General features: G+C 44.0%; 2 protein-coding genes and 1 pseudogene across 2 annotated transcripts; all 3 read left to right on the forward strand.

Moving 5' to 3' along the window:
• On the forward strand, positions 1–1,581 carry LOC117615341 (annotated as a pseudogene).
• Positions 1,582–2,786: 1,205 nt separating this feature from the next.
• LOC117614871 (7-deoxyloganetin glucosyltransferase-like) lies at positions 2,787–4,491 on the forward strand. The gene is made up of 2 exons (XM_034343792.1): positions 2,787–3,335; positions 3,540–4,491. The coding sequence occupies exons 1-2, from the start codon at positions 2,819–2,821 to the stop codon at positions 4,469–4,471; spliced, it is 1,449 nt and encodes a 482-aa protein (XP_034199683.1). The 5' UTR covers positions 2,787–2,818; the 3' UTR covers positions 4,472–4,491.
• Positions 4,492–16,080: 11,589 nt separating this feature from the next.
• LOC117615923 (receptor-like protein 6) lies at positions 16,081–17,178 on the forward strand. The gene has a single exon (XM_034345104.1). It carries the CDS (start codon positions 16,081–16,083, stop codon positions 17,176–17,178), a length of 1,098 nt encoding a protein of 365 aa, XP_034200995.1.
• The last annotated feature ends 7,132 nt before the right edge of the window (positions 17,179–24,310 follow it).

The following is a 24,310-nucleotide window of genomic DNA, read 5'->3' on the forward strand; positions in this document are numbered from 1 at the left end:
ACCAATGCATTTGTGGGAGACACACAAAAACACAATCTAAAATGGGTTCCAATGAAGTTGCCAATAACCCAATACATGTTGTTTGCATTCCAGTTCCAGCTCAAAGCCATACAAAGGCAATGCTCAAATTAGCAAAACTCCTCCACCATAGAGGTTTCACCTTTGTCAGCACAGAGTTCAATCACAAGAGGTTCCTCAAGTCTCTAGGACCCAACTCCCTCGACGGCTTGCCTAGTTTCAGATTCGAAACCATACCAGATGGCCTCTCAAGTTCAGATGAAGATACCACTCAAGACCAGCTCTTGCTTGGCGAGTCAATCATAAATAATTTACTGGCTCCATTTCGAGACCTCCTCAGAAAACTGAATCACACAGCAACTCCCGACAATCCTCCGGTGACTCACATCCTTTCGGATGGTTTGATGACGTTCGCGATCACAGCAGCAAAAGAAATTGGAATCCCTATAGTACTTTCGTTTAGTATTTCTGCAAGCAGCTTCATGGGGTATAAACAATATCCCACTTTACTTGAAAAAGGACTTGTTCCACTCAAAGGTGAATATTACTCAAACATTTACCTATTTTTTGTTAGCTTTATTAAATTTTAGATTCTTAACAAATAAAATTTTCCTTCACCTGTGGGGCATTATTGTAGATGAGAGCTGCTTAACAAATGGCTTTCTGGACAAGGTCATAGATTGGATTCCAGGAATGAACGGCATCCGGTTACGGGATCTCCCACACAACTTTATGACCACAAATCCAAATGACATCTTCTGGAATTACTGCTTGGAAGTAATGAGAAAGGTTGATAAAGCTTCAGCAGTTGTTCTTCATACTTTTGATGCATTGGAGCAAGATGTTTTGGATGCTCTCTCATCCATACTTCCACTTGTTTATGCAATTGGCCCTCTCCCATTACTTCTCAATCAGATACCAGAGAACCCTTTGAATGCCATGGGATATAGCCTATGGAAAGAAGAAACTCAGAGCCTCAAATGGCTAGATTCTAAGGCCCCAAATTCAGTTGTTTATGTGAGTTTGGCAGCTCAGCTGTCATAACACCCGAACAGCTTGTCGAGTTTTGTTGGGGACTAGCAAATAGCAAGCTTCCATTCTTTTGGGTAATTAGACCTGATCTCGTTGTTGGCGAGTCGGCAATTTTGCCGCCTGAGTTTGTGGATGAAACTAAGGAAAGAGGTCTAATAGCAAGTTGGTGTCCACAAGAGCAAGTCCTTAAGCATTCATCAGTTGGAGGGTTTTTGACACATTGCGGTTGGAGTTCAACCATTGAGAGTCTATGTGCAGGTGTACCTATGCTGTGCTGGCCATGCTCTACTGACCAGCCAACAAACTGTTACTATGCTTGTAATGAATGGGATATTGGAATGGAGATTGGTAAAGATGTCAAGAGAGAGCAAGTGGAGAAGCTTGTTATAGAGTTAATGGAGGGAGAGAAAGGTAAGCAAATGAAAAACAGGTGCAGTGGGTGAAACTAGCAGAAGAAGCCACTAGTCCACATGGTTCTTCTCCTTAAACTTGGACAATTTTGTGAATCAAGTGCTATTAAGAAAAAACTAGATGTTAATTTAACTATGGGAATGTCTTCAATTGTCCTGTCGATGATATATCTTCTTGTTATTCATAAATGTTGACACGATTTTCTTGAATATAAATAACAAGAAAAACATGTACAAAGTAAATTTGTAATGATTTGTCGGATTCAATCTATCTATATGTATTATATGCACGATAAGTGTTATTTTGACTTTGATTATGTATATTAATGCAGTACGTACTTGAAGCTTGGATTCAAGAAAGGCTAAGAGGATGCTGGGAATTATGCCTCTAATGCCACCTCCATCAATGCTTAGCACTGTCACCCTGCTTCTCTTTGTCAAACCAGTCGACATTGTTCTGGTTCAAATTAAAGATAAACCACAAGGACTGGAAAGCTGCATAATCCGAGCCGACACAGCTGCATTGAATTCACCAGAAAAAAATTTAAAAAGTTGAACGAAACGGAGGATTTAGGTGCAAGGAGAACGAGAGTGAGATCGGACTCCGAGTCAGGCACTGATGACGTTGCCATGGATGACTCGGCCGCACTGCGTCAACGTTAAGCTGTGCGCTCTGTGACGCCTGAGGAGGTCTAGTGAGAGGCAGAGGACTTGTGGCGCTGAGCATTTCAATAATTTTCAGGATCCAAAATAGAAGAATCTGACAAATTTCTTCGGCACAACAATAATGGAATATAAATTCTTGTTCAAAATAGTGGAACCTGATGCGAATGGGAAGGGGCAAAAAGGAAAGAGCAGAAAAGGTTTAGCGCAGAGCATTTTCGACAATTCACTATTCTTAAGGGCAACCAGTTAAGTAGGGGCACAAAAGTCATTTCACTATTCCTAATGAACAGTCAAGGAACAGCAACTCGGGGTTCAGTTTTAGTATATATATATAATTTGTGGGACTCATAATAACAAAGACAGCTCCGTCTCAGACTCTCTCATTTTAATGTAGACAGCCTTATAAAAGAATTTATTTCTTTTAATTGTTCTGATAATATATATAGGGGGCAAATCTATGCCTCAAGATGCCATGCTTATCATTATCTAAATTAGTCTTCGGCGGCTCAGAGGAGAAATAACAATTTTCATTTTCAATTGCATGCAGTCATTCTCATGATAGCCACACAAAAATAAATAATCTCCACACAAAAACAATCTTCACAAAAGATGTTGCCAACCCTACAAAACTCTGCATTTATGAGAGTGCAAACGCATACACGAAATACACAAAACAAATATTTAGAGTAGAGATGGGTTCCAAGGAAGCAGTAGCCAGCAGCAAGCCTCATGTTGTTTGCATTCCTCTTCCGGTTCAAAGCCATGTAAAGGGGATGCTTAAGTTTGCAAAACTCCTCCACCACAGAGGTTTCCATATCACCTTTGTCAACACAGAGTACATTCACAAGCGCTTCCTCAAGTCTCTTGGACCCAACTCCCTCGACGGCTTGCCTAGTTTTCGATTCGAATCCATACCAGATGGCATTCCAAGCTCAGAAGAAGACACCACTCAATACATTCGTTTGCTTGGTGAGTCAGTCAGGAATAATTTACCAGCTCCATTTCGTGATCTCCTCATGAAACTCAATGGCAAGGCCAATATTCCTCCGTTGTCTCACATGGTTTCGGATGGTTGGATGAGCTTCACCATCACAGCAGCTGAAGAAATTGGAATCCCTGTGGTACTCTTCTTCACTATGTCTGCAAGCGGCGTCATGGGATATAAGCAGTTTCCTACTTTGCTGGAAAAGGGACTTGCTCCACTCAAAGGTAAAACAAAAGAGAGATTATTTCAACAAACTTTATTAAAACGACAAGTACCAAATCAAACTTTATTAAAACTACAAGTACCAAATCAAACTTTATTTCAACTACTTACGAATTGTATTGGAAACCTTGTCTTTTTTCTCATTATTGTTGAGGACATGTGAGGTACATATAAAAGCTTACTTTTCTTGACTTGGGTATTTGCAGATGAAACCTGGTTAACAAATGGCTTTCTTGACAATGTCATAGATTGGGTTCCCGCTATGAAAGGTATCAGGTTAAGGGATCTCCCAAACAACTTTATTACCACAGACCCCGCCGAAGCATCTTGGATCTTCTGCTTGGAAGCAATCCAAAGATTTGGTAAAGGTACAGCAATTGTTCTTCATAGTTTTGATGCATTGGAGAAAGAAGTTTTGGATGCTCTCTCATCCATGTTTCCACTTGTTTATGCAATTGGCCCTCTCCAGTTACTTCTTAACCAGATACCGGAGCACCCTTTGAAGGCTATGGGATATAGTCTGTGGAAAGAAGAAACTGAGTGGCTCAAATGGCTAAATTCTAAAGAACCAAACTCTGTTGTTTATGTCAATTTTGGAAGTTTAGCGGTCTTAACACCGGAACAACTTGTGGAGTTTGGTTGGGGACTGGCAAACAGCAGGCTTCCCTTCTTTTGGGTAATTAGGCCTGATCTGGTTGTTGGTAAATCGGCGATTTTTCCACCCGAGTTTGAGGCTGAAACTAAGGAAAGAGGCCTTATAGCAAGTTGGTGCCCACAAGAGCAAGTCCTTGAGCACTCATCAGTTGGAGGATTTTTAACACATAGTGGTTGGAATTCAACCATTGAGAGCCTATGTGCAGGTGTGCCTATGCTCTCCTTGCCAATCTTTACTGACCAGCAAACAAATTGTCATTGTGTTTGTAATTTGTGGGGAATTGGCATGGAGATTAGTAAAGATGCCAAGAGAGACCAAGTGGAAAAGCTTGTTAAAGAGTTGATGGGGGAAGAGAAAGGTAAGCAATTGAAAAACAAGGTCATGGATTGGAAGAAACTGGCAGAAGAAGCCGCTAGTCCACATGGTTCTTCATCTGCAAATTTAGACAACTTTGTGAATCAAGTGCTATTAAGGAAAAGCTAGATGTTACGTGTGTATGGAATGTCTTTAATTATCTTGTCGATGATACATCTTCTTGTTCTTCAAAACTTTTAATAAAATTTTCTTGAAATTAAATTGCGAGAAAACGTTCCCAAGGTAATTTTGTATTTATGATTTGTGGGGTACAATTTATATGGGTATTGTTTGTGCAAATAATCTCACGGGAGAATATTCGCTTCTAGATCCTTCAACCTTTGATCTTCCTCCTCTCTCTTCCTCGATTCTTGTAAAAAAGACTGGAGTAAATAGACCACACCAGGGGGGTGTTGGCCAAAGGCCCTCCGATGCTTAAGTTAGTTCGAGTGTTTGTAGGAAAACAATAGCTAAGCAAAGGTTACGGAGTTATATGTATGATGTAAACTGGGTGGCCGGAGCCGTGTGTGGTGGCCGGAGCCGTGTGGAGAAAATATGGAGAGTGGAGAGGGAGAGAGAGCTTCGGGTATTTTTCTCGGGTATAAGGAGTAGGTTTTTTGAAGTACCTTGAATGATGAATGAGGTCGTCTATTTATAGGAGCCTCGGGGCTAGGGTTTCGTAGGGATCGAGTCGGCTTTGATAATATTCGAATTAAATATATTATCTCTTAAGAAGATAATATCTGAATTAAATGATATTATCTTCTTTTTATTAGGATAATATCTTAATTAATGATATTATCTCTTTAAATAAAGATAATATTATATTAATTAAGATATTTATCCCAATTAATTAATTAGCCAGATAAACTGGTTTGATTAATTAATTTAAGAGATAATCTTCTTTTCCACGTGGCATGCCCTGATTGGAGACGAAAATATATGCTCCCACAAATGCCCCCCGCTTCTGCATGGCGCTTATGTGGGCATGTAGGAGATGAAATTATTTTTTTCGGGCTCTCCAACTGTGTCTGGGCTTTATTATGTTAGTTGGACTCCTTCGCAGATCGGATTCCCAATTGGTGTAGGCTTCTGACTATTGTTGGAGTTGGATTCCCAGTAGGAATGAGCTTGTGATTCCTTCTTGACCCGGGTTGTCCAACCTGTATAAATACAGGGCTTCTCTTCACTCTTTCTCATATCGCAAACTTAACTTCTCTACCTTCTGGCTTGAGAAAGATTTTGGAGAATTTGTACTGCTTGTTGAGGAGAGGAGTTGCCGTGCATCCCAAGTAAGTCGAGCTCGTAAAAATATATATGTACGTATATATATATTTTCGATTTTTGACAGCAAGGAGATGGTCCAGCATGAGTTGCAATTCGTGAGCAATAGTTGACAAATAGCTGAGGAATTTGTGCTGGAATCGAATGGAGCATGAGGCGCATGCTGGTCTTGGAGCTACCTGGCCTTGACATGGCTAAGGTCCGCCGTGCTTTGAACATTCCCCGAAAGTTTCGTGAGTGGCGCTGGCTGTTGAGCGAGTATCGGGAAGAAGACGGTGGTTTGCCCCCTGCCGAGGATGTCGAGAGATGGAAGCAGAATGGTCCGGACCCTGATGATCTATCTGCTGAACAGGATGAGTGCTTTGCTGAACCCCCACCAAAAAGGAAGGCCGATGTCAAGTCTTCGAGAACTCCAGCTACTTCTTTACGGGCGAGGAATGTGTCTCCATTGAGGAAGAAGCCAAGGCTCCCTTCTGCTGAGAAAACCCAAGTAGGAGCTATTCCCGCGTCATCTGCCAGAGTCAAACATCTTGTTGGTGCAGATAGCAAGAAGATTGGTGGTATGCGCAACATTAGGGATGTTCCCCTTAAGCCTCTTGCTGATGAGTTTGGAGATCGTGATCTGCTCCGCGACGTAGTTCGTGCACAGTCCAGCTCACCTATTGAGAAGCCAAGAGATGCTGATTTTCCTCTCCGAAGTTCGGGTCATTTACACCAGTCGAAGAGTGGAGGTCGATGTGCGAGGTCTGCTCATCCATCCAACCATCATGATCTAACTGTTGAGTCACAAGCAGTCAAGCGTGGGGTTGATTCATCGTCGTCAATTCCTTTGGAAGTAAGGTTGGCAGAGGCTAGGAAAGCAAGAGAGTCATCTGCTCAGGGAAAAAGGTTCTTCTGCAACATCAGCGGCTGATCTAAGGGTGGACAAGCCTAGCCCTACAGGGGATGCGGGCGTGTCTGATCTGCTCAAGACGCACTTTCTATCGAGTCCATCTGCTTGCGCTGAGTTGGTTGATCAAGTCCGTCAGGCTGGTGATCTTGGTACTTTTTCAAGTCTTTCCTTGGAAAAACAAAGAGAAGCAACATTTCATCTGCTTCAAAAAGGAGTGGTTTTTGCTGAGAAGACCACTCGAAACTCGTCGTCTGCTGTTGCCCTCTCTTCTGCTCAGCTTAGTGAGTTGGAGAAGAAGAATGCTGAGATGGCTAGCAAGCTATCTGCCGAGCAGACTCGTTACAAGAAGAAGAAATTTGATTTGCGGGCGATGATATCTGAGCTGAAGAGTTCCCTTACTGAGAAGGATTCCGAGCTCAGCTCTTCTGCTGTTGACTTGGCAAGTCGAAAAGATGCTTATTTCTGCCTTGAGAGCAAGAATGCCGACATCTCTCATAGTTATGACAAGCTTTTGGCTAGATTTCACGCCTATCATAAGTCTGCTGAAGAATCCAAGTCCGAAGCTGTCATGGACGCGTACAAGTTAGGCTACTTGGACTGCACAATTGGATATGATCCCTTCTATGCCATTGGAGATGAAGACATCGAGATGCTCTATCCTGACTTGCCCCCTGTGCAAAGTGAGGAGGTTAATGCTGCAAACACCAAAGGAGCTGAAGAGCAGGTGGCTGAAGAGGCAGCAGCTGAAGAGGAGGAAGCAGAGGATGATGCAGTCATAGATCAGGCATGTGGAGCTGCTAAGAGCGTGGCTGATCAGGTGGACGCGGAAGAGGCTGCAGATCAGGGGTCTCCTGCTGGCGTTTCGGAGTAAACGAAGACTCCTTTATTTCTTTTCAGCTTTTGTAGTCTGCTCTTTGTCTAGAATAATTGGTCTTGTTTTGACCATCTTCTTTTTGTTTGAACTTGGCCGGTTGGTCACTTTGCTATGGAAATTTCAGTCTCTATTTTTTTTTTCAACTTCAATTTGCATATTGTCTTGTGAATTGCTTGAGTAACCGGTTAGTGTCTTGCTGCGTATTTCCCTTGAGATTTTGGCAAAAGCCAGGGTCCCCCTTGAGGGACTCCGGGCGTATTCTGCATTTTTCCAAAAAACGCTTAAGACGCTTCTGGTCGTTGCCCTGCGTCTCCCTTAGGACGCTGCTTATGGACAACTGTATGACTATCCTGACCCCCTTAGGAAACGGATAGGAACCTGGATACCTCCCTTAGGAAATTCCGGGCCACCCTGCAACCCCCTTAGGATGCTGCTTTATGGACTGCGTCTCCCAAAGGACGCTTTTGGTTGTTGCCCTGCGTCTCCCTTAGGACGCTTTTTATGGACAACTTATTTGACTATCCTGCCCCCCTTAGGAAACGGATAGGAACCTGGATATTTCCCGCAGGAAGCATGGTGACCCCATTTTAAGAAACTCCTGGCGCACCCTGCGTCTCCCTTAGGACGCTTTTTATAGGCAACTGTTTGGCTATCCTGCTCCCCTTAGGAAACGGATAGGAACCTGGATACCTCCCTTAGGAAATTCCTGGCGCACCCTGCAACCCCTTTAGGATGCTGCTTTGTGGGCTGCGTCTCCCGAAGGACGATTTTGGTCGTCGCCCTGCGTCTCCCTTAGGATGCTTTTTATGGACAACTTATTTGACTATCCTGCCCCCTCAGGAAACGGATAGGAACCTGGATATTTCCTGCAGGAAGCATGGTGACCCCTTTTTAAGAAACTCTTGGCCTGCCCTGCGTCTCCCTTAGGACGCTGTTTTGCAGGCTGCATCTCCCGAAGGACGCTTCTGGTCGTCGCCCTGCGTCTCCCTTAGGACGCTTTTTATGGGCAATTGTTTGGCTATCCTGCCCCCCCTTAGGAAACGGATAGGAACCTGGATACCTCCCTTAGGAAATTCCTGGCGCACCCTGCGTCTCTCTTAGGAAGCTTCTTGTGTGCGTTTCCCGAAGGACGCTTCTAGTCGTCGCCCTGTGTCTCCCGAAGGACGCTACTTATGGGCAACTGTCTTTTGTTGTGGCACATTCTGAAATTTGCAGTAGCTGCTTCTTTTCTTCAGAGGTGGAAGGAAGCGTCATGGATTGTATCTTTAGAGGTGGTAGGCTTTCAATTGTCGCGGAATCTCCTTCCCTTCCATGGTGTCAAGCGTATAACTTCATCTGCCCCCGGACTGGCTGATCATGTAAGGGCCTTCCCAATTGGGTTTCATCTTTTTAGATCCTTGTCTTTGTGCAGTGATGAAGGCCTTTCTTAGCACAAGGTCGCCTGGTTGAAACTGTCTGATCTTGGCTCTTTTGTCGTAGTAAGACTTCAACTGCTGTTGATAGGAGGCGACTTGGACAATGGCCTTCTCGCACTTGCCTTCAAGTAAGTCAAGGTTGAGTCTCATCTGCTCGGAGTTCTGCTCAATACTGCCCACTTCGATTCCTATAGAGGGAACAGTGATGTGAGGAGGAATGATCGCTTCAGTTCCATAGGCGAGGGAAAATGGGGTTTCGCCAGTTGATCTTCGCATGGTGGTGCGATAAGCCCATAGTACGCCAGGGAGCTCGTATACCCATTTCCCTTCGGTGCCTTCTAATATCTTCTTTAGACAGTCCAATATTATTTTATTGGATGCCTCGGCCTGGCCGTTGCCTTGAGGATATCTCGAGGTAGATAGATGCTGCTTGATGCCATACTTTTTGAAGAAGGCAGTGATCTGCTTGCCGATGAATTGTGAGCCATTGTCAGTGACTAGTGATTGTGGGCAGCCAAACCGGCAGATAATGTTTCTCCAGATAAATCGTTCCACATCATCTTTTTTAGTAGAGGATAGAGCTTCGGCCTCGATCCATTTAGTAAAGTAATCAGTGGCGACGATCATCATTTCTTTCTTGGCAGGTGCTGTTGGCATAGGGCCTACTAAGTCGATGGCCCATTGCATGAAGGGCCACAGACTGTTCTGCGGATGGTAGATTTCGGCAGGCAGATTAGGAACTGGTTTGTACCGTTGGTAGCGATCACATCTTTTGACATATTCGGTGGAGTCGTGGCGCATAGTATGCCAGAAATAGCCTACGTTTAGAGCCTTCTGGGCGAGTGACCTGCCCCCAGAGTGGTTGCCACACTCACCGTCATGAATTTTGCAGAGGACCTCAAGTGTTTGAGGGTACTTTATGCAAATGAGATGAGGGCCGGAGTATGATCTGCGAATGAGTTTGTCGCCTTGCATGTAATATCTCGCGGCTTTCTGTTGGACCTTCCTAGCTTCGGACTTATCCGTCGGCAGATTTCCATTTACTAAGTAGTCGATGATGGAGTCTTGCCAGCTGGGGTCTTCATCGATTTGCATTGAGTCGATTGGCTCCATTTCTTCGATGCTTGGTCGATCAAGGTGTTCGACTGGGATGGAGCGTCTGAACTGGGTGTCCAGCGCTGATCCTAGGCTTGCCAACGCATCTGCATGAGTGTTCTCTGTCCATGGAACTTGTTGGATGGTGAAAGTAGGAAATTCTTTCAAAAGTCCTTAGACCTTGTCGAGGTACTGGATCATTCTTGGATGCTTTGCCATGTACTCGCCTGAGGCTTGATTCGTGATCAGCTGGGAGTCTGAATAGATGGCTAATCTCTTGATCGTCAGTTCTTTTGCTAGGCGCAGTCCTGCGAGCAATGCCTCATATTCTGCCTCATTGTTTGAAGCAGAAAAGCCTAGTGTGATGGCTTGTTCCAACAAGGTTCCGTCTGAGGTGATTATGACGACGCCTGCCCCTGCTCCTTTGTGATTTGATGCTCCGTCTACATGCAATTGCCACATGTCGTTAGGTAGGTTTGAATCAGTGGGGGAAGTGTCATCTGCTTTTTCCTTGCTTTTTGTGACCATCTTCTCTTCTTCGGCTGTCGGAGTAAACTCTACAACAAAATCTGCTAAAGCTTGGGCTTTTATAGCAGTCTTCGGCCGGTAGAGGAGGTCGTATTGACTGAGTTCGATAGCCCATTTCATGAGTCGCTCAGAAGCGTCGGGGCTGTGGAGGATCGATCTCAAAGGAAATTCTGTCATGACAATTATCCGGTGTGCTTGGTAGTAGGGCCTTAGTTTTCTCGCGGAAATTACAAGCGAAAAAATGAGCTTCTCCATTTTCGGATAGCGAGTCTCTGCATCAAGGAGAGCTTTTGAAGTGTAGAATACCGGATGTTGTGCCCCTAGCTCTTCTCGGATGAGAGCTGAGCTGACAGTTGAGTCGGACACCGCCAGGTAGATGTACAAGTCTTCGCCTGGTATCGGTTTTGAGAGTAAGGGAGGTGAAGTGAGGTAGGTTTTCAAGTTTTGAAAAGCTACTTCGCACTCGTCATCCCACTTGTCCCTGTGTCCTTTCTTCAAGGCTTTAAAAAACGGCCTGCACTTGTCGGTAGATCTTGAGAGGAATCGGTTGAGAGCTGCCGCCCTACCCGTTAGACTTTGTATTTCCTTTGTTGTGGCAGGTGACTTCATGTTGAGTATAGCCTTGATTTGATTTGGATGTGCCTCAATTCTTCTTTGGGTGACTAAGTATCCCAGGAATCGGCCGGACGAGACTCCAAACGTGCATTTGCTCGGGTTCAACTTCATGTTGTATTTTCGGAGTAGGCTGAATGCCTCGGCAAGGTTCTTGATGTGGTTTGCTCGCTCGGGAGCTTTGACTAGCATGTCGTCTATGTAGACCTCCATAGTCTTGCCGATTTGTTCCTTGAAAATTTTGTTCACCAGCCTTTGGTAGGTTGCTCCGGCGTTCTTCAGCCCAAAGGGCATGACTTTGTAGCAGTATGTATCTCTTTCGATGATGAAAGAGGTTTTAGCTTTGTCATCTTCATGCATCATGATTTGGTTGTAGCCGGAGTAGGCGTCCATGAAGCTTAGCAGTTGGTTGTCGGAAGTTGAATCGACGAGCTGATCAATTCTAGGCAGGGGAAAGTTATCTTTAGGGCATGCCTTGTTGAGGTCGGTGTAGTCGACGCACACTCTCCACAGACCTTTATCTTTCTTTGCCACTAGAACAACGTTCGCCAGCCATTCTACGTAGGAGACTTCTTGAATGAAACCAGCAGCTAGAAGCTTATCGATCTCGGCTTCAATGATAGCAACCCGCTCGGGGGCGAAGTTGAGTCTCTTCTGCGCTACAAGTTTGATGGCTGGGTTGACGTGTAGGCGATGGCAGATGATCTGGAGATCGATGCCAGGCATGTCGGATGGCGACCATGCAAATACGTCTTTGTTGTTCCGGAGGAAGGCTGCAAGCTCTATCTTTTCCTCATGGCTTAGGCGCGAGCCGATCCGCGCTTTTCTCTCTGGCTTGTCAGGATCAAGGGGTACTAGCTCGACGTCCTCTTCGGGCTTCCATCCTTCTTCAGGAGAGACCTCCGGACGGATTCCCTCGACTTGGTCCTGATTCTTTGATTGCTATTGGGGAGTAGCTATTCCTTTTCCTTTCTGGTATGCTCGGCCATCAGGAATGGGATCTGCTTTCTCCTCTGTTTGTTCTACTCCCTTTAGATATACCTGATTCACAGGGAGGAACTGTGTTTGCTTGCCTTTCTTCAGCCCTTGAGCTGAGCATTTCCTCGCCACTGTCTGATCGTTGTTGATCTGGCTGATACCGCCCCCAGAAACTGGGTAACGGATCTTCTGACGTGTGGCAGAGGTGATGGCGTTGATCTTGCCGATCTATGGTCGGCCTAGAATGCCATTGTAGGGTGATACTTCATCAATGAGCATGAACATTTGCGAGTTAATTACAGGTGGAGAGTAGACGTCGAGATCTATCGTGCCCACGGTAACCGTCGTTGCGCCATTGAAACCAATCAGCGACTTGGCTGATTTATTGATCTTTGCCTCTAAGCCCATCTGTTGGATGACTGCCAATTGTAGGATGTTGGCTGCACTGCCCTCATCTGCATGGACTCAGTCGACCATGGCCTGAGCGATTTGAATGCTAATGACAAGGGCATCGTTGTGCGGTAGATCAAGGCCTATTAAGTTTTTCTTCTGAAAGCCGATCACGGGATCGTCATCTGCCAGTGAGAGGCTAGTTGAGACTTGGCAGATCATAGTAGCCTGTTTGATCTTCCTCTTCTTTTCTTTATTGGTCAATCCAGACTCCTCAGAGTTGGCTAGGATTGTGTTAATCTTATGACCTTCTGGGGTGGCTCCTTGGCGGTATCGCGGTCTTCTATTTGCTGGATGGCCTGCCTCGCAATGAACTCCGTGCAATGACCTTCTCTCACGAGTTCTTCGAGATGCGCTTTCCAAGCAAAGCAATTATTCGTATTGTTACCATGTGTCGAATGGAAGGTACAATATTTTCTGGTATCTCTCTTGTCCGGATCTCCTTTCAAGGGTGGCGGTCTTTTTACCCAAGGTTTGTCTTTCACTTGGGTTAAAATTTGATGTATAGGGATGGAGAACTTGGTGTAATTCTCTTTCGCCATAGCCTCTCTTTGTGGGCATGGCATGCCTTTGTCTTTGTCCCTGCTGCCAAGCTTGTCGCCTCTTTGTTCTGCCCGCTTGGCCGGTCGATCTTCCTGCTCAGTAGACTTCTTCGCGGTGATAAGATTGTCATCCCGGAGTGCGTAGCGTTCTGCGGTCGCGAAGACCTCTACTATAGTCTGGATGGGAGTGATAATCAGCTCGCTGTATATGTCATGTTCTGCTAGAAGACCTTTCTTGAATGCGAAGGATGCGATTTGGTCATCGCACCCTACGATGTTGGGCTTTTCTGCTTTGAACCTCTTGATGTAATCTCGAAGGCTTCTTGCACAGGTTGAACAGATGGTCAGGATTCTTCTTGATCGTCCGATAAGAAGTGTATTCTTTAGTGAAGACGTAAGTAAGCTCCTTGAAGCTGTTGATCAACCCAGATGGCAGGGTATGGAACAAATCCTGAGCTGCTCCTCACAAAGTCATTGCAAACACCTTGCACATTAGCGCGTCTTCGGCTTTGTAGAGGATCATAAGGCTCTTAAAATGCTTCAGATGACTTTCGGGGTCGGAATCGCCTTTGAAGCATGTAAAAGAGGGCGTTGAGAATCGTTTCAGAGGAATAGCCTGCTCAATTTTGACTGTGAAAGGTGAGGAGTTTGCTCGGTCTACCTCAATGCGTAGTGCATCTTCGAAATTTTCGCCAATCTTTAAGTCTCGAAGTCGGTTATTCACAAGCTTCTCAACGTCTTTTGCAAGCATGGCTAGTCGGTCATGTTGATGACCGTCGCGATTTAGACGATGCTGATTGACTTCCTCATTGTTTTGCAAGGGTCGACCTTCTCGGTTGCGCTGTCTAGGAGGCGTGTTGGTGGACTACGCTTGTGAGGGATTTCTAGTAGTTTGGCGACGAGAATTGGTTCTTCGAGAGCGAGTAGCGGAGCGCCTTTCTTCACGGTCCTCATTGTGATGATTGTCGAGTTGACCTCACTAGGCACTTATCCTTTCGTGAATATTTCTCTATGAGCGGGCAGCGGAGCGCCTTTCTTCTCGATGGCAGTCAAGTTGACCTCCCTGGGAGCCTAACCTTTCATGAACGTCTTCCTGCTGGCCGAGGCGAGCGTGGATGTCAGGTCTTGGGCCCAGCCGGTCACGCACGTTGGTCCTTAAATTCAATCTGGACGAGAAACTTCGTCTGCTCTGAGTGTGGCTTGCGGATGCTTTCGACATGTCCGCGAGCTGATCTTGTTGTTGCGCATTTCCTTGTCCGCTTACCTGTGCTCGACCTGCTTGGTTCCCGCCGAACTGCCTATCGGGGCGTTCGTTTATCCTTCTCTCTTCGCCCTGTTGTCCAAGGCCAAGGTTTTGAGCCAAGTTTATTTGGTTGAGGAGCTGCCTCATCAAATTGTTTTGGTCATCCATTCTCTGAGTTAGCTGGTCAACTCTCAGATTAAGGTCTACTTGACTTTGTGGATCGGGAGGAGAGAAATGTGTGGACCCCAATTGCACACGGGCTACGGTTTCATTGGATGTGTACGTGGGAGCATGGGGGGGTGTTGGCCAAAGGCCCTCCGATGCCTAAGTTAGTTCGAGTGTTTGTAGGAAAACAATAGCTAAGCAAAGGGTACGGAGTTGTATGTAGGGTGTAAACCGGGTGGCCGAAGCCGTGTGTGGTGGCCGGAGCCGTGTGGAGAAAATATGGAGAGTGGAGAGGGAGAGAGAGCTTCGGGTATTTTTCTTGGGTATAAGGAGTAGGTTTTCTAAAGTCCCTTGAATGATGAATGAGGTCGTCTATTTATAGGAGCCTCGGGGCTAGGGTTTCGTAGGGATCAAGTCGGCTTTGATAATATCTGAATTAAATATATTATCTCTTAAGAAGATAATATCTGAATTAAATGATATTATCTTCTCTTTATTAGGATAATATCTTAATTAATGATATTATCTCTTTAAATAAAGATAATATCATATTAATTAAGATATTTATTCCAATTAATTAATTAGCCAAATAAACTGGTTTAATTAATTAATTTAAGATATAATCTTTTTTTCCACGTGGCGTGCCCTGATTGGAGACGAAAATATATGCTACCACATATATCACACACTGTTGTTCCACATCTCTATCCTCAACTTGTTTGAAGAATATTGCGATATATTATACTGCTCAAGAGTTTGAGTCTCAAATCAAGAGTTCCAAAATATTGCTATCTCAAATGCTTGCTTGGTTGTTTGAACTGCAGTTTTTTCAATTTTTTCCAAATGCTGTGAGAATTTGTGACCCGATCCGAATTTGTATCTTTGGGTTGGATACAATTTCATTTTGGGGTTTTTATTTTATTTTAGATTTATAATTTTTCTAGAGCGAAGTCTAATTAAAAGGCCACATCGCGCGTATATCAACAACTAGGGGTGGGCAATCAGACTAAGAACTTGACAAATTGGCTGAACCAAACTGATCGAGTTGGTTTTGTCTAGTTTTTATTATTATTTTATTTAATTTAATTTCAGTTTCAACCCAAACCAAACTGGTTGGTTTGGTCTAGTTTATAGTTTGATGTTTTGAAATTGACTGGTTTACCCAAACCAAACTGGTCACAGTTCACAAACCATATATTACAAAAAAACATTACCTCCACGATGGCTCAAACCCCATACCTCCTTAGCATCAAGTCCTCTTACCACTAGAGCAAGCACAACACTACCAACAACCTTTGCAATGGCTCAGTGTATGGTTCCCAAAATAGCCAACCCTACACCTCCGATTCGGTGTCAAGGTTGAGCCCAAAACCAAACCAACTCAAATCTAGTCCTACACTACCGACAACCTTTGCAATGGTGCTCTGAAAAAAGAAGAAGGAAAAAACACAAATGATTTCACTACAACTTTCATTGTTTTTTCAGTGAAAGAAAAATATAAACTACGCTATTACATTTTTCAAATTATGAAATTTATTATAATAACGGAAGTGTGTAACAAGGGACATGAATGAGATTATCACATTCTCGTCATCATGAACTAGTTGTTAGTTTAGTAGTTCCCAAGTTCGAATACTCCTCGCATATTGATAAAAAAATCATGCCATTCAAATTAGTGAATTCATTAAATGCACATACATTGTCAATTTCATTAGAACAAAAATTTGGTTTTGGGCTCTATGGATCTATCAACTCAAGCATTAGCCTCTTCCATCTTGTTCATCTCCAGAGGCTCAACCTTGGTCACAATAACTTCAATTACTCTCAAATTCCTACTACCGTTGGGAACTTTCCACAGCTGACGTACCTCAAACTCTCTGCCTCTGTCTTTTTTGGTGAAATCCCATCCCAGCTTTCACAGTTGTCCAAGTTGTCATCCCTTGATCTATCTCTCAATCTGGATGCATTTCTTAGAGAATCCGATTTGAGAAGCCTCATTAGAAACTTAATCACTCTAGAAAAGCTTCACCTCAGTTTCATTAACATATCTTCAACAATACACGATTCTATAGCAAATTTATCATTTTTGACATCTCTCCTCCTCGAAGATTGTGGCTTGTTTGGAAAATTTCCGGCAAGAATTTTTGAGTTGGAAGACCTTGAAACTCTTGATGTGAGATATAACCAAGATATCACTGGTTATTTGCCTGAGTTTAATCGAAGCAGTCGTCTCGTGTCCCAGAAGTTTGGCGACAGTTGCATTTCAGGAAACTTGTCTTCAATCAGGAACCTTGATTCATTACAGGAACTGGATGCTAGGGCATGCAACTTCAGTGGTCCAATCCCTGATTGGTTTGCTAACCTTACCCAACTGACATATTTGTCACTTTCTGATAACAATTTCAGTGGCGGTCCCTTGTCTTGGATCGGGAAGCAAAACAAACTTACTTATCTAGACCTTGAAAACATCAATCTAAGTGGCTACATCCCGTCTTCTCTTAGAAACCTCACACAGCTCTTTCATCTTCATCTTCGTTGGAATCAACTAACTGGTCCAATCCCATCTTTGCTGGGTAATCTTAGCAGGCTAGCTTACATAGATCTTACCTTTAATAAATTGCGTAGTTCAATTCCTGAGTCAATATTCAATCTTATGGATCTCCAAATCCTTTCTCTAGGGAGTAATAGTCTGCATGGTACAGTGGAGATTCTTAAGTTGATAACAAACTGGAAGTGCTCACTGAATCTAGAACTATGAATGCAACTCTTCTGAAGTTAAGGGTTCTCGGGTTGGGGTCCTACAACATAAAAGAGTTCCCACAATTCCTAAGACATGAACAAAACTTGTTCTGGTTGGACCTTTCTAGAAACAACTTGGCTGGCCAAGTGCCGAAATGGATGTTGAACATAAGCACAGAAACTTTGGAGTATCTGGACCTTTCTGTAAACTCCCTTATCGGCTTTGGTCAACCTTCGCCTGTAGTCCTTCCCTGGGTCAAACTAGAAGTTTTATACCTTGATCTTAACATGCTACAAGGACCACTACCGATACCTCAACCAAGCATCTTAGACTACGAAATTTCAGACAACAAGTTAACTGGAGAGATTTCACCATTGATTTGTGTTCTGAGTGCTCTTCAGTTTCTTGATTTGTCAAATAACAATTTGAGTGGCATGCTTCCTCAGTGTCTTGGAGACTTCAGCAATGATCTACAAATTTTAAATGTTCGGAATAATTCTTTTCATGGCGTTCTTCCTCAAGCATACACCAACACAAGCAATCTAAGGATTTTTGATGTTAGCCTTAACCAATTGCAGGGGCAGTTGCCAAGGCCATTGGCGAATTGTGTGATGCTTGAATCTCTTATTCTGTTAAACAATGAATTCCATGATGTTTTCCCCTTTTGGTTGGGGTGTCTCCCAGAATTGAAACTTTTGTCAATGCACCATAATGAGTTCTATGGTGTGATTGGGAAACAAAAAAGGAATCTTCATTTCCCTGAGTTGCGCATTCTTGATCTGTCTCACAATAATTTCAAAGGCGCGTTTCCATCTGAATGCATCTTTACTGGAAATCCCATGAGAGGTATCACTCGTGGCCAACCCACATATATGCACACAATCACAACTTTTACTGTAATGACCCAAACCTAAAATTCATTTTTAATCAATAATTTATTTTGAGGAAAGACAATTTTGCCCTTATAATATTTTATTAAGGAAAAGTTGACTTTTTGACCGAAAAGGAATTTGACAATTCTACAGACACCGTTGCGTAGAGCATGATGAAATGAGTTCATCGACACGTAGTGGGCCCAAATCGGAGTTGTAACGAGAGAGTTATGGTCAAAAGAAACTCAGTGGCATAATCGTAAATATTTCAAAATGGGATTTTATAAAACCAGCTCTCCCTCTCTCTCTCTCTCTCTCTCTCTCCCTCTCTCTCTCTCCCTCCCGCGACCTCTCCAGCGTCCTCCACCTTCTCTCCTTCGCAACTCCTGCCACCTGCCACGGCTGTGGACGGGGCTAGTACCAAACCGACCGGGACGACGTCCTCTTCCAGCCCCAGCCACCTCCCGCCTCCAGCCGCTGTGATTTCGCCGGAAATTGGGGAAGAAGGTTGACGTCATCCAATCTTCACAGCCGCCGATCTCCCTCCTCCGGCCATCGTTTCTGTCGACCCAGGTATGGATTTTGAACCTCTCGAGCTGTTCTAGCTACCTATTGGGTTGGAATTAATCAATTCTCAGTGTAGCTATTGGATTTTTGAACTTGAAGTTTCGGCCGATTTTTCGCCTCCGTGATCGGCCACTTTCGGTGAGTTTTTGGGGTAGGTCCAAGAACAAAAGTAGTTTCAAATATGGTGTTTTACCTAGGGTAGGAGTTTGGAGCTGTGGTTTTAAGTTTTTCCGGCGAGGTGTAATCGCTTTGGACACCCATCGCTGCCGGCGCGTGCAGCGGAGCGTGGGTGAGGGTAGTGCAGTGGCACTATGTCTTGTTGCGATCCTTAGGTTGTCACGAGCGTGTAGGATTTTGCGGATCTCAATTTGGATACCGTTTGAGCCTCGAACGGATTTTCCATATTGTGCGATTTTCGGTTCAATACTGTTGAGCCGTTGGATCGTACTCAATTTCATATATGTGGTTCTAGATAATTTCAGAATCGTGTAAGATTTGACGGAATGTGAATCGGAGTCCCGGATACTCTGAAATCGCGAACCCTGGGGCTAGGGTTTAGAAATTATACGATTACACGATCGTGGTCAATCCGATCGTCCGTTTCAGACCAGACTTGCAGGACATGGTTACTTAAATGTGAGGAACCTATAGGAACTCTCAGATTGGTAATTGGAGGTCGTGGGCCCCACGAGGTCCGTATTGACCAATATAGGAATTTATCGCTTAGTGAAATCTCGGGTCCTTTCAGACAGTTCTAAACATCTGAAATGCTTAAGTGGGCATAAGAATGACTTTAAAGTTCGTGCACGCACTTCTAGAAGTCGGGGTTCAGGGTTTTAATTAAATCTTTATACCGAGCAGTTTTATTAATTAAATATTCATGGTGGTTCAACCAGGCACCCGGGACCAGACAGACTCGCAGGAGGGACCTTCAGAAGGTCTAGTTAGCTCGGACTAGGAGTAAGTGGACTTTTCTTTTATAAATGATTTTATGCAAATAAATTTTATTATTGGATCTTGAATAAGTTTTATTGATCGTGATTTTCCTAGCATGATTTGTTGAATTTAAATATCCTTATTTATATGTTGCTTAGTTGAATATGCTAAAGAGATATGGAAAGCAGAGATTGAGATTTATATCAGATAAAATGGCAGCATAGTTCCAGACTTAACAAAAATTCAGTTATTTATCAGATTTTTCATAAACCTTATATTTTCTTATGGCAGCAGAGTTCTTGATTTAATAAAAATTCAGTTATTCAGCAGATCTTCCAGACATGTTATATTTTCTCAGAAATTTTATATTTTTTTAAACCACCGTGGGTACCCAGCTACAGAAAACAGCTTGCTTTCAGTATATGTTGCCTTTAGATATGACGATGTCTACAGACATCCAGTTTATCTTCAGTTTTGTGAGTGCACTTGACATTTGCCTCACGAGTTTCGGGGACGCCCGGACCGTGAGAGCCAGGATTGCTGATCAGGCTAACTACGGTCGGCTGAATCCTGCCAGTTTGCGGCTCGGGTTGACTTTGTGTCACCTATACCTACCAGGGGAATTGATGGATATCAGGAATTGACTGAATTACAGGGGTACACCTAGGTGGTAGTTTTAAATTGAATACAGTGCTTTTATGCTAGTTTTATGAATCTTGAATATGATTTGCATATATGTATATAAATATGTGAAAGCCTTGATTTTAGTATGATTCAAAGGCAGTTTAAATATTCAGTTTTACTTAACTTTTTTTTTACAGTGGGGGTTAGTATATTCTAATGCTATTTTCTGAACCTTTATTTTTGTCCATTCACATTTTTTTGAATGTTTTACGCCCTCAGGCTATAGCGTGCACAGGAAATCCACCACCGGGCCATTGTGTCTTCCGCGCCTTTCTTTGTTACAGAAGTGTTGTTTTGTAACAGGATGAACTCATCTGTAAACTATTAGAATTGCTCTGATATATTGCCCTAGATTGAGAACGGAACTATTGGCATGTATGATTAAATACTGGTAGTTGGTTGTATAGATATGCATGCTCGTTTTGACAGGTGTAAATTTTGGGGTTGAACAAAGTACTGGGGAGACTCTGCCGAATTTTTGGTGGGAGTCAAGGCTAAATTAAAATTAAGTTTGTAACTAGAAGGGCAAATAGGTCTTTTGTGCCTGACATTCGACAAGTGTCGGACACGCACAGAGTCCGACTCGAATTCCAAAGCGGAATTTGGATCGGGTTCTGTCAATTTGGTATCAGAGCAAGGTTCCACTTCCTGTAGACTTTGCACTTTGTGCATTCTCGTTTTTCTGAAAATCTGTGTCTCAGATGGGCCCTAAGTGTGGTGGTGTCCGTATGGGGACTAGACAATCGTCCCGACAAAAGGGGATGGGATCCCCAAATCGGGCAGAAACTGCATCGGTATCTGAACCGGTAGAGGAGTCTATTGCTAGAGACTCGTCAGGAACCGTACCTGCTATGTCTACTATGCTGGGAAATCCTAACTTCCAGTAGGCTTTGGAGTTGTTGGCTCAGGCTTTAGCCAGGATGAGGCAGCCCAGAGATCCCTCAGTGAGATATGCGGATCACGCAAAGAGGATTGGGGGCCACTGATTTTGATGGTAACGGTAGCCCAACAGGATGGAGCAGATCATGTAGGCCATGGCTGTTCCACAGGACAGTAGGGTTAATCTGGCCACCTTCGTCTTGATCAGAAATGTCTGACATTGGTGGGACTCGGTTAAGAAGAGATATCGGGATCTTTTAACCATTACATGGCAAGTATTTAGAACCGCATTTGACAGTCAGTACTATCCACAGGCCTACCAGATTGTGAAGATGCAATAGCTTTTTACAGCTGGACAGGGGATAATGACTGTATCAGAGTATGAGAAAAAGTTTCAACCGTCTAAGTATTGTCTTCCACTAGTGAAGAATGAAAGCAAGAAGTACCATCTTTTCACGATGGGGTTAAAGGCCTCCATCCGAGGTATTGTGATCAGTAAGTGGTATGTGGTGATGTCTGCTTCATTACTTGAAAACAGCCAGATGATGGTCAGACCACGGGGTGACCTCCGTAGGCAGCAGTTTAACATAGGTGGTCCTAGTCATGGATCATCTAAGAGAGGTAATTACAGTTCCAAATCATCGAGTGGTCGCAATTATGGAGGCTACCGACCTGGATTCCGTTCCAGCGGAGGTTCGAACCAAAGTAGCAGTTCTGGAAATCGCTCTTGGGTTAGTGCAGCCAGAGGTATTGGAAGACAGTTGTTGTCATGATCTGGCAGGAGGAGTCGCCTCTAATGTACCAGGTGTGGTAGGTACCATTCTAGGCTTTGCCAGTAGGGCACTACTGGATGCTGTTCACCCGTTTTTGCGTTTAGCTCCTGTGATGGAAGGGCGAAGTTCCCCACTGGCTTGGAGACCATGTACTGGTCAAGCGAGTCAGCTTTCTTTGGTGTGCGAGCGTGCCACTGCTAGCAACGTGAATTCTAGCAGACTTTTTTTTAGAATAGATAACTTGCGCCCCAAGTTACTGACTTCTAAAAATCAAACGATTTGTGAATTTGGGTGAGGAATATCTCCCAAGTAAGTTCTTTTCTTGCCTTAGACTGGTAAGGACTTTCATAATTTATCTCAGTATATAAAGAAAACGGCTGTTCTGGCCAGAGGTGTTTGATAGAGGTGGACTGTTTTAGGCAGAACTGCCTTTTGCAAGATAATAAATACACATATTTAACTCTAGACAAGTTAAAGGACTGTCGGAACTTCGTTTCCGCTTGAATGGAAGACTCTGCTGTAGGCTGGACTGGACATGTCTGGATTGGTCCGCACTGCTTTGTGACTTCAAATGCTAGGTTGACCTGCAAATCGATACCAAAGTTGGATTTTGGCAGAGCTTTACGTTTTCTTCACGCTTTGTGAGGCCTTTTGAATAGGCAGAACTGCAACTCCTCCTGCTTGAAAGGGACAGAAGTGGCTATTCTCGATGGTCTGATGAGCTAAGGATCGTACTACGAGAGTTGTTCTTGAATAAGACTCGTCCTGAGTTCTCTGGGGTCTCCGCGTCTGTGAAAACTCAAACTCTGCTTGTCTTGGCTTTTGCTGAACCAAATTTGTAACGAGGTGTCTCGTTCTAGAAGACTTGTTTTCTAAGTCTGAATTTCGGATTTCAAGTGAGCTCTTGGCTTTTTCTTGGTGTTGTTTTTTTTGATTGATGAGTTGATTGTCCTTTTCTTTCTTGCCTGCTTCTGTTTTTATAAGAGATCCTCTTCTGGAGGTGTTTTAATTTTAAAATGGGCGGCAAAAAGATCTCCTCAGGAAAGATCTTTATCAATCGTGGCAGACAAGCTCTCAGTAGTCTCCAGTGATCCCTTCCCTAGTTCCCTGGGCGACTGCTTTTTGTTTCAACCAACGCCAACGCTTGTTGCTTTTCATGGCGGTTTGGTTTTCTTCTGTATTTCTTTGAATAATTCCTTATTTCCTGTTCTAATTGAGAAGGCATGGCCTGTGAATCCTTTTGAAGATGGTGTGTTGCTTTGGGGCAAAACAAATCTCTAAAAAGATGGGCTCTTTGATTTCTCCTGGCAGTTTTTCCGAGACGTCCCTTCCCATAAAAAACTCTAGTTGAAAATGCTGACTTTCTCAAAGTTGAGGTAGCCACGTGGTAGTATCTTTCAGTCTCTTGGGTTTGAGTCCAAACAATTTGTGGGCTGATCCTTTTAAAGCCCGGATGACAGCTTCTTTCTTTTGGGCTTTCTTGGGCTGGGGACTTTTGTTTTCGATAAAAAGGCGTAAAGCCCAAGCCGTATGGATCCTAATTTTGTTGTCCCCAAGCTTTTGGGCCTAGTGGGAAATTTCATTATGGGCTTGTCTTTTTTTGATTTTGGCGCGGGAATTTCAGGCCCAAACAATGCCCCCTAAGTCTGAATCGTTTCAGAAACTGAAACGGTTTTCAGACTTAATGTTCTTGTCATTAATTTGCGCGCCAGTCGTCTGCCACGTTCGCCTGTCACGAACTAGAGTTCGTGGGAAGAAACGGCTAGTTATTAGTTAGTTACTAGCTAATAATCTTCAGGTGCCGTCCCATCTTCTTCTCTCCCACGTTTTCGAATTTTTCTTTAAAATGAGGCTCGAAACCAACGCTTCTGAAAAACCTGCCCTTTTTCGATTTTGTTCTTCCTCTGAGCTCTTCTTCAGGATTTCCATCGTCTTCTTCGAACTCTCCCTTTCTTTTACCTTCTCTTCGCTTCCTTCCCTTGGTTTCTAGAAATGTCTTCCCCAAGGTCCCGTGCTCAATCCCCTTCGGCCTCAATTCCTCCTGATTACATCACTGGGAGCGGGATTGATGCCCACGCGATAGAAGTCAGGAGCAAGCTTCATCCTTTCGCCCAAAAGAATCTGGATGAGAACGTTCTTCATTTGTTCGAGAATACCCTGGTGCTGGGGCCTCACTGGTTTGGCCCTGTTCCGGCTGAGGCGGCAGAATTGCTAAAAAAGGACGCTGAGGCTCCTTTGTGTTTCGAGAGCAACTCTGCCCTGGCTTCTCATTCTTGGGTCAGCGAGAATTTGAGTCGATCTTTCCCGTCCAGCGAGGTGAGGAACAGTCCAGTCAAATGGGCAGACTGGATTGACAGACTCCTCCCGAGATATGGGGGTCACTGGAGGAGAGCTGGGATCTATGACGCCATTCTTCTGTCCAAGCAATCGATCAACAGG

The sequence above is a fragment of the Prunus dulcis genome, chromosome 1 (assembly GCF_902201215.1).
Source record: "Prunus dulcis chromosome 1, ALMONDv2, whole genome shotgun sequence".
NCBI classification, from domain to species: Eukaryota; Viridiplantae; Streptophyta; class Magnoliopsida; order Rosales; family Rosaceae; genus Prunus; species Prunus dulcis.